Source organism: Salmo trutta, chromosome 32 (genome assembly GCF_901001165.1).
Source record: "Salmo trutta chromosome 32, fSalTru1.1, whole genome shotgun sequence".
Taxonomy (NCBI): Eukaryota; Metazoa; Chordata; class Actinopteri; order Salmoniformes; family Salmonidae; genus Salmo; species Salmo trutta.
This window is the reverse complement of record NC_042988.1, coordinates 38140242-38150396: the sequence shown is the minus strand read 5'-3', so window position 1 is coordinate 38150396 and position 10155 is coordinate 38140242. Positions and strand designations below refer to the sequence as shown.

At 40.7% G+C, this 10155-nt stretch overlaps 1 protein-coding gene across 1 annotated transcript; it reads left to right on the top strand.

Annotated features, from left to right (window-relative positions):
- The first annotated feature begins 3964 nt into the window (after positions 1 to 3964).
- LOC115171837 (5-hydroxytryptamine receptor 3A-like) lies at positions 3965 to 10147 on the top strand. The gene is made up of 6 exons (XM_029729018.1): positions 3965 to 4066; positions 4275 to 4444; positions 8019 to 8140; positions 8628 to 8838; positions 9180 to 9329; positions 9782 to 10147. Exons 1-6 carry the CDS (start codon positions 4011 to 4013, stop codon positions 10021 to 10023), a joined length of 951 nt encoding a protein of 316 aa, XP_029584878.1. The 5' UTR covers positions 3965 to 4010; the 3' UTR covers positions 10024 to 10147.
- The last annotated feature ends 8 nt before the right edge of the window (positions 10148 to 10155 follow it).

The following is a 10155-nucleotide window of genomic DNA, read 5'->3' as shown; positions in this document are numbered from 1 at the left end:
TTTTCTTTCAGTTTTCCCCAGACCAAATGTTCATGTTGAGGCATGAGAGTCACACTCTGCTTGAGCATTACAGTTCCCACTTTGTCTGGTATTTTGTCACCATGCCAACGGTTCACGTTGGCTAGCATGCTGAGTAAAAGTCCATGTGAATCTCCTTTGGCAGGTTTGGAGAGGTTGTCCCAATACCACTTTGTTTTCTTAACCTGTTGCATTATGTGTTTTATGGCATTCGATCCAACTATCATGTCATCTGTCTGTCCAGGTACAACTAAAACAGACACTGCCATCTTGCAATCTAAAAGATCAATGTTCAAGTCATATTCATACTTAGGCTGTGCCTGGTTGCCCCCACAGCCTAAAAGAACTACTTGAGTTGGCTTTCTAGACTCTATCTATCAGAGCTTGACATTCTACAATTTCTTGCACCATTACTGGAACATAGAAAAGACTGTCATTACTCTCTATTTTCGGATAAATCACCTCGGTTTTCATTGTGTTTCCAGTCCTTATATCTGTAGTGTTCTGTGGAGGTGTAACATGTTCGCCCACACCGCCCTCCTCTTGGCGTGAGCATGTTAGTTTAAAGCGGGGCCAGGGGGAGCCTCGGCAGTTGCCTCTCCAACTTGTTTTCTTGCTGGACATTCAAAGCCTCTGTGGCACTTGAAGCATAACCCCTCCTTAAAGCAGTGCGACTGAGTTGAATGGTCTGAGGCCTTACAAATTCTACAGGGACCAGCAGCAGTATTAGTTTGTGGCGTTCTGGCTGAAGTTCTCCTTTGATTTTGTTCCTGGGTTGACAGGAGCTTTTCCAGGAGAGAAATCACTTTCTTCAATGGAGCCTGATCACTGTTAGTGGGTGTGGCTGAATTATTTTGACCGACTGCTTGTTGTTGAGTCATACACCAAGCGTCGGGGGTCATCACAACTTCTACCTTGGCAGTACTTTGCGCCCTGTGTCTGGCTGATTGTTTGTCTCGGTGATGGCTGTCAATCATTGCCTGCAAATCTCCAACGGTCCAATTTTCAATAGGCCTACACCTAAGAGCGGCATATAGTGCCGGATCAGGGCAGTGCTTAATAAACATCATGGTCACCTTGTGACCTGGATCATCCACTCTTTTTCCCTGTCTTTGCAAGCACTCATTGGCAAGGTCAATTGCTTTGTTCAGTCTAACCCAATAAGCCAAGCAGCTCTCTGACTGTCTTGGTAAGGTTTCATAGAAGTATCCTAATGGGATTGTGGATGAGATTGCCTCTCCAAAGTGCTGCCTCAAGATATTGTATATGGCTTCAGGATCTCTGCTTATGTTAACAAGAGGGTTTCCACGGAGCCCAATTCTGACTATGTCTTTAGCCCGCCCCATCAGTCTGTCCTGTATTTCTTGCCCCTGTTCTGATATACTGCATCCCTTCTTTTTCAAGTAAGCTTGCATAAGTTCTTGCCATTCAGTCACTGTGCACCGGTCTGTGCTATCACCCCGGAAGTGGGGTGGTTCTCTGACGTCTGACTTCAGAATTAGGTTGACCTTTGACCAATCAGGTATTTCTACTATTGGTTGGGGAGGGGAAGTGCTTGGACCAGCCCCTGCTAGACTAGCGGCAACTTGATTACCTATTTCACTGCCCAGTTGTTTGACTAACTCTGCTAGGGCTTGCAATTGGGTTCGGTTTTCATTTTCACCCCCTATGGCCTTCTGGGACTTTTCACTGTCATCGTTGCCTGGTTGGCTACTGCTAACATGCTCTGGTTGGCTACTACTAACACTTGGCACTCTAGTGTCGACTGCTGGGTATCTAAGAGGACTGGCTCTAGCACTATGTTCCACCATACTGGCCAACTGAGCCCCCCGCCCCACCCCAGTGGCCATACCTTGTGAACCTCTCACAGTAACACCAACCGGAGTAACATGTACATTGTTATCACCAACACCTGATATGTCTTCTCTCTCCTGTTCTGTAATCTCATACAACTGAGGTGTACGCAACATATTGTCCAAAGTTCACCTTGCCCTCAAATGTTTTAAACGTGTGATGTCGATCCAGTTCTGTGTAGGGGTCCCCCGGCGATCTGCTGCAGCTGATCTGTTGATCCGGGTCACGGCACCAATCTGTAGCGGGTTTCTTATGCACCACAGGAGAACCTAGAAATGAAGAGCGACACCACGGCTGTCTTTTAGGCTTTTATGTTGATCTGCAATAGTATTGTGAAAAGACAGGACAGGAACACATCAGTCTCCAATGTACCACCTGACAAGTTGTTCTTTCTCTCTCAGTGTTTTCTCTGACTGAGGAGAGCGGGAGCTATGGGTAGTACCAGGGTGTTAGTAGGTGACGTAAGCACCCACATAAAATAAAATACATTTAATGAAACAAAACCCGAAGATGTTAACATCATTCAGCTACTGTAGCTGCCTACCTAACATCAACAGGCATCACCAGTAGCGCAACAATTAAAATTAGAAACCAAAAGTAAAGTTCCTGGCGATCATAGCGATCTGACTCCCCCCTTCTGTCTGACCTTGGAATATTCCTGTTCGCGGGCTTTGGCCACTGACCCTCAACCTGATTGTTCTGTTCTGCGTTGTGTACTATTGTAATAATTTGAAGTTTGCTGGAATAACCATTTTAACTCTACTACACTTAGCAGGACAGAAAAATGTTCCAAGTCACTCACTTATCAAGCAAACATCCCTGCTGATCCCTACTGCCTCTGATCTGGCAGACTCACTAAACACAAATGCTTCGTTTGTAAATTATGTCTTAGTGTTGGAGTGTACCGCTGGCTGTCCATACATTTTAAAAACAAAATGGTGCCATCTGCTTTGCTTAATATAAGGAATGTATTTATACTTTCACTTTTGATACATAAGTATATTTGAGCAATTACATTGACTTTTGATACTTAAATATATTTAGAACCAAATACTTTTAGACTTTTACTCAAGTAGTATTTTACTGGGTGACTTACTTGAGTAAAAGAATAGTATAAAAGTAAAGCTTTCCCTGTAGCTCAGTTGGTAGAGCATGGTGTTTGCAACACCAGGGTTGTGGGTTCGATTCCCACGGGGGGCCAGCACAGGAAAAAAAAAAATATGTATGAAATTGTATGAAATGTATGCATTCACTACTGTAAGTCGCTCTGGATAAGAGCGTCTGCTAAATGACTAAAATGTAAATGTAAAGTATACATTAATAGAAAGTTATTCAAGTATGACAATTGAGTACTTTTTCCACCACTGCAAACTTGGTCGCGTCCATAAATATCTAACTAATCGAACAACTGGGTCTCTAGCAATCAAAAGATGAGAATGTATGAATTATCTTATAAAAAGAAAAGCATTAACGAAAAAATAGTATTTCTAGCAGTAAATGCGTGCTTTAGTATTTTCTTTGGCAACTGTGGGATAAACTCCTCAGTTCTGTACATTACCTTGGAAAAATAAACTGCAAAGGGACTTGACTCCGCGTCGTCCATTATTTCCAAGGTAATCATCTTCTTCTCTGATATAATGGCGGTCCGCAAACCAACATTAAAGGTGCATGCCGCCACCTACTGTGCTGGAGTGTGAGGTCAATCACGGTTTACAACATTTCTAAATCATCCTACCTAACTTAGTACTTCTGTGGAAAAAAAGAGCTCTACTAACTAATAATAGACCCTCCCCATCCCCAAAATCCCTTCCAAACCCCCCCAACCCCAATGACCCTACACTTCCATCTTTCCCTCTCTTCAACATACTTACAACAATATAACACATGCTCCCCCGTTTCTTTCCAAGGTAATGTACAGAACGTTGGCATTTATCCCTTATTATCTTCTAAATAGGACACAAAAGATCTCCGCTTCGAGAGTCAGCTGCAAGTTATGCTGGTAAGTACACATACATAAATTCAGCGAGACATTCAAGTAAATGTGACATTTTGTAATAATACTCAGTATGATTGTTTCTAAACTACAGTCTTGGGAAGACCCTGACTTATCATGGGACACATCAGTCTATCATCATGATATGGTGGTCCTGCCTGTCAGCAAAATCTGGACTCCTGAACTCCATGTGACTAATGGGTGAGTCCACTTACAACAGAATACAATAACTTATGTCATATTTAATTTATTATTGATTCCTTTTATAACATGATCTTCTAAATAGTGAGTGAAACATCTACAGAAATTAATTAGAGATACAGTATTTATTTTGTGGCCAAATGTTTAGTTGTGACAGTTTTAGTAGATCAATCCTCAGTTGTCTGTCCTCAACCTCTCATGTCTAAAGAGTGCAAACAAAGATGAAGCACGGCAACAAGGATTTGCTGGTGCACAGCAACGGGACTATAGAGCACATGGTCATCATGAACACTGTGGTGGGCTGTGAGGTCAATCTGTACAATTACCCCTTCGCTTCAGATTTCTGTGCCATCGCCATCAATGTGTGGGCAATTAGTGGTAAGTGCATCATTTCAATCCTCATTCTGTCTGCTAAACAGCTATTGCGCACTATTACTTACCAAAGATCTTATTAAAAACAAGATGTTACCAAAAACAACTAAAATGTAGTTGTTTTAATCTGTATAGCCTACTGCAATTCCGTATATGATGCAATTCAGTTTATTTGTCATCTTTGGAGTTTTATATGCTCCCTGACTGTCCTCCCTACCAATGATGTACAGTGCCTTCAGAAAGTATTCATACACCTTGACTTATTCCACATTTTGTTGTTACAGCCTGAATTCAAAATGAATTAAACATATTGTTTATCTCACCCATCTACACACAATACCCCATAATGACAAAGTGAGAAAGTCTTTAGAAATGTTTGCATATTAATAAAAAATGAAATACAGAAATCGAATTTACATAATTATTCACACCCCTTTCCTATGACACTACAAATTGAGCTCAGGTGCATCCAATTTCCTTTGATCATCCTTGAGATGTCACTATCCACCTGTCTATGTAAGGTCCCATAGTTGACAGTGCATGTCAGAGCAGAAATTATACCATAAAGTCCTAGGAACTGTCCGTAGATCTCCGGGAATTGTGATGAGGCATATATCTGGGGAAGGGTATAAAATAATTTCTAGAGTGTTGAAAGTTTCCAAGAGCACAGTGGTCAACATCATTGGGAAATAAAAAATATATGGAACTACCCAGACTCTGCCTAGAGCTGGCTGTCAAATCAGGGAGGTAACCAAGAACTCAATGACCACTCAGACAGAACTACAGAGTTTCTTGGCTGAGATGGGAGAACCTGCCAGAAGGACAACAGTCTCTACAGCACTTCACCAATCTGGGCTTTATAGGAGTGGCCAGACGGAAGCCACTCCTGAGAAAAATGCGTATGACAGCACGTCTGGAGTTTGCAAAAAGGCACATGAAAGACTCAAGAGAATAAGGCAAAAATATTCTGTGGTCTGATGAGACAAAAATATAACTCTTTGGCCTGAATGCAAACCACTATGTCTGGAGAAAACCAGGCACAGCTCATCACCCTCTATCGCCATCCCTACCCTGTTGAGCAGCAGGGATTGAGAGACTGGTAAGTATAGAGAGAACATTAAATGGAGCCAAATACATCCTTGATGAGCACCTGCTTCAGAGTGCAAACGACCTTAGACTGGGGGTGAATACTTACAGCCAAAACAACGATGGAATGGCTTCAGAACAAGAATATGAAAGTCCTTGAGTGGCCCAGTCAAAGCCCAGACTTGAATCTCATTGAAAAAAACTTAAATTGCTGTTCATCGCCGCTCCCCATCTAACTTGAGAAAATCTGCAGGGAAAAATGGGAGAAAATCCCCAAAATTCAGATGTGTAACACATTTATTTTTTTGAATAAATCAAGGGGTATATCAACCCTGGATTGCTGATGCTATGTATTGGCCATTGAGAGGCTTTAAAGCCACTCCCCAGTAGGAGCAGTGCTCCATAGGAATGAATGTAATTATACAGTATTTCAATTAAATGTTTCAAGTACAAAATTACATGTATTTAAGTATTATTTTGTTGTTATGGTGACAGTAACATTAGTAATCTCAAAAAAGTATACTTTAAAACTCCCCTAAAGTCGATGTCCACGACCCCGTGGAAATCGAATTAGCATAATAATCCCCATAAAAATCAGTACATTTAAAATAGATATGTTTTTCGTATGAAATGCGTTTCAATCCACTGCGCCTGCCGATATCGCCCTTCCGCATCTGCGATGAAAGGTGCCAGAGCTAGGGCGGTGTTTATCAGACCACGAGACATCCCGAAAATCGGTCTTCTCACAAAAATGTCTGTAGCGTCCATACCGTTTGGCCTACATTTAAGATGAGACTCTCAGGAACATGACAGTTCTCTCCGTTTTGCTGTATGACCCCCACAACAGTCACTAGACTGGTCTGAAGTCAGTACAGCCGATATGCCAACTTCTGTCTGTAGCATCCGAACAGTTTGGGCTACACACTTTGACCCCTCTATGGAAAGGTGAGTCTCTCACGAACACGGAACACGAACACCCACATGCCTCACTAGACTGGTTTAAAGGTTTAAAAAAAAATGTATGCAAGAATATATGGAGATAGTATTTAACCCCTTATTTTAGGCACTAAACTATCTGTCTATCCATGTATGAAGCTGTTATTCAATGTTTCTATGGAGTCTGTAAAATAATTAATGTGGCAAAGACGAATGTAGACATTAATAAATGCTTCCAAACAAAAATACAATGGTGGGGGGAGTGCCACGATGGAGGCACGGTGGTTCAACACAGCGCCCCCCCCATCAGTCATCTACTGTACAGTATATATATACACATCATTGTACCTGATAGTCCGTCCCTTCCAGGTTTGTGGTAACAGAGGTGTGTTTGGGCCGGTGCAGCATGCTGCAGACCCAATTGGCCTTTTGGGCTGGACACAGTGAATATTAGGGATGTAATGGTTCACAAACATTTTGATTTGGTTCAGTCCTTGATTTTTGGCTCAGTTTTCAGGAGGGAAAAAACAACCATTATACCATCATTTGTAAATGATAATAACGATGGACAATCTTTAATATAGGCCTAAGTTATCTCCCAAATTAAATAAGGTAAATTAATACGTTAAGCACGAACAAGAATTATATAAACAACATAACAAATGCAAGCTTTTATGTTTTGTATAGTTCAAGTCAGTAGAGCGAAATAGATACTGTGGTAAATGGTTTTAGCAGTATTGCATGACGATAGACATGAGAACTGGGGGTTATAAAAGTGCACCCGGTGGAAGACATGTGTTCTGAGCGGTATGAAACAGCAGGAGAGGAGTCAGTGTTTTATTAGTGTGTATGTTGAAAGCGGGACACTCTAAAAATCTTCCAGATTCTTATTATTTGATTACTCCTGTAAGCTTTTTTTTTTTACAACTTTATGTTAGATGGTTCCTCACCCTGAAAGTAGTCTATGGGCCAGGAGAAAGTGTATTCCATGGTTCAGTGTTCTCTGAACAACAACTACAAACTATAGCCACCACTAACAAACAAAATAAATCTATGGGAGTGATCGGGGCAATCGTGCAATCGTCAGCATTTCATGGCCAAATCAACTCCCTATTTAGTTTGATGTTACTTAATAATGGTGATTTGGACACTTATTATTTTTTATTGCATTTTGCAAATAATGTGGCACTTCTGAGACCCCATGCTAACAAACAAAGGATATGGCTGCCAGAATGAATCAAACAGCTTCTTATGAATCTAAAAGTGAGGTTGTTTCACCAGTGGCTCTGGGATATGTGTTACAGTAGACTACCACCACTGAAGTATTATAGATTTTTTTTAATCATTTCAAAAAAGAAAATTGTTTTTTTTATTTGTGATAATTTTTCCAACCTCTTCTGAGAACCAAGATAAAACAAAAACAAGAGTCAAATATCAAGAAATTAACCAAACAAAAAATTTAAATCTTTACACCCCTGAATCAACTGATTTTTAGGGGTATGAAGCTAAGGTATGATCTTTGAATGACTGAACTAGTATAAAATATCTGCCTTTCCAGGATGTGGCATGTTCCTGAACTTTGGGGCTGTGAGCACAACTAGCGCAAACCGCGGGGACTGGCTAACCGAGGCAGTGGAACTCGATGCTGAAGGAGGCAGAGATGATCGCAACTATCTATGGGTTAGTGGGTGCTCCTGGTGATTTCAGTTGTATTTTTTATGAAACATGTAAAGATACTTTACTCTTTCTATTTTTTAAGGGCAGAGCTTAAACATTTACACAGAAAAAATACAATACACTTAAATAAAAATGTATCTGATGTTTTCATAAGTAGTGTTCCGTTGAGATAAATACACATCCCAGGCTATCTACTGTGTAGATCCAGCTACATGCCACAATTCCAAATTAATGAAAAAGATTTGCAGTCCAAATTTGCAGTGCGTTTCTTTTCCCATTAATTTGGGGTTAAGGCATAGTTGGATCTGCAAACCGATGGTGAAGGATGTGGACTCATTGACACAAGGCTTCTTTTGAGTTCTGAAAACATCTGACAAAGTCTGATTTTGGAATGTAATGCGCTTTCAATTTTAAACAAATGCTATACGTTTAGATGCAAGAACTCGAAAAACAAATGATTTCAGTCTGGCCTACCCATCTGTCTTCACAGGTGTCGCTGAAAATGCGGTCCGAAAACCCATTTATGTCCCTAGTCCTGCCCAGTATACTGATCATTGTGGCAGATGTTGTGAGCTTCTCCCTGCCTCTGGGAGGGGGCGAGCGTATCTCATTCAAGGTTACACTGGTTCTCAGCTTCATCATGTTCCTCATCATCCTCAACGACCTACTGCCTGGAGGAGGCCAGTGCAGCCCCATCATCCGTGAGTGTCCTGTGTGTAATGCACCAGAATGAAACAGCATTTTGTTACAACGGGTGTGTATGTAACAGAGTTAAGAACGCTCCATAAGCTTATTTCACAGCTAGCTTGAAATATCGCCAAGGGAGCTATCAAATTTGCTATTTTTATATAGCTCAATTGTTTGGTACGTTGTCAAGGAGGACGTCTGATGTGTGTTTGCGAGCAGACTTTCACTATTTCCAGCCCAGTATGTTACAAGGACAGTAAAGGAAGCTATACTGTTAGCAGCACACTGATGTCGGTTTCATGTACACAGTACCATATAACATACACACATTTCTCTCTCTCGTTGTTCTCCATAGGAAAGCACTTCTGTTTCTGTTTGGTCATCCTGGTGTTGAGCACGTTGCAGTCTATGGTGCTCACACGTCTGGCTAAGTGTGGCACTCTCCGGCCCTGCAGCCTCTCCAAGTCCAAAGACTTGCTGCTTAAAGACACAGACAATGAAGAGGGTAAACTTTTTCATTCTTCTGTCATCTCAGTTACCCACAGAGCAAAATATATTTTTATGGTTGCCAAAGAAGACATTAACAAAACGTCCTTATACAATCAGTTATAACCTGACCATGATGTCATAATGATGTTATTGCAAGCAGTTTTACTTGGTACCCCATAAATTACTTTCATCACCATAAACTAGTCAAGTTGTATTTTATTGATGCACAACCTTTTCATTCTTACCCTTTAGCTGCAGTTAAAGCATGCAGTTGATGTCTTTCCCAGCATATTTTCTTGTTACGATTTGTCTTGCGTGTACGCTGGTCTGGCCAGCTACTACATTTGATCTTTAATCTGTCACTGAAAACTGTCATTTTACAAAAAGGTCAATAATTTTTCCATTTTTATTTAATCATGTTATATTAATAATAGGTTATCCTTTTTTCTCTCATTTACTGTTGTCTAGAATCCAAGTCTGATATTAAAGCCTCTGAGGAAGAGAATACAGCCTTCCAGAAGGTGGTGAAGTTTCTCAACAAAATGGCTGCACAAGACCAGACAAAAGCTATACACCTTTGCTTTGCCAACAAAGTGGACTTGATCTGTTTCTGTATCTATCTCACTGTCCTCATTGTTTACGCAGTCGTCATTTTATATTTCTCCTTTGGTTCTCGATGTGAGATCAACCAATTAGATTTCTGGTCATAAATTCTTTATTTGCTTTTAACAACCATATTTCAATAAATATTGGTGTATTTGGGTCTTCAGAAATTTTGCAAGCACTAACAAAAAGCTAGTTTTTTTGAGTTTCTGGGTGTAATAAATGTGTTTATTCTTAAG

Excerpts from the sequence above, each read along its gene's own strand:
- LOC115171837 (XM_029729018.1), top strand. The coding sequence starts at position 4,011 with ATGGTGGTCCTGCCTGTCAGCAAAATCTGGACTCCTGAACTCCATGTG. Across the intron at positions 8,141-8,627 it reads ATGATCGCAACTATCTATGG|GTGTCGCTGAAAATGCGGTC; the intron begins GTTAGTGGGTGC and ends CTGTCTTCACAG. Across the intron at positions 8,839-9,179 it reads CCAGTGCAGCCCCATCATCC|GAAAGCACTTCTGTTTCTGT; the intron begins GTGAGTGTCCTG and ends TGTTCTCCATAG.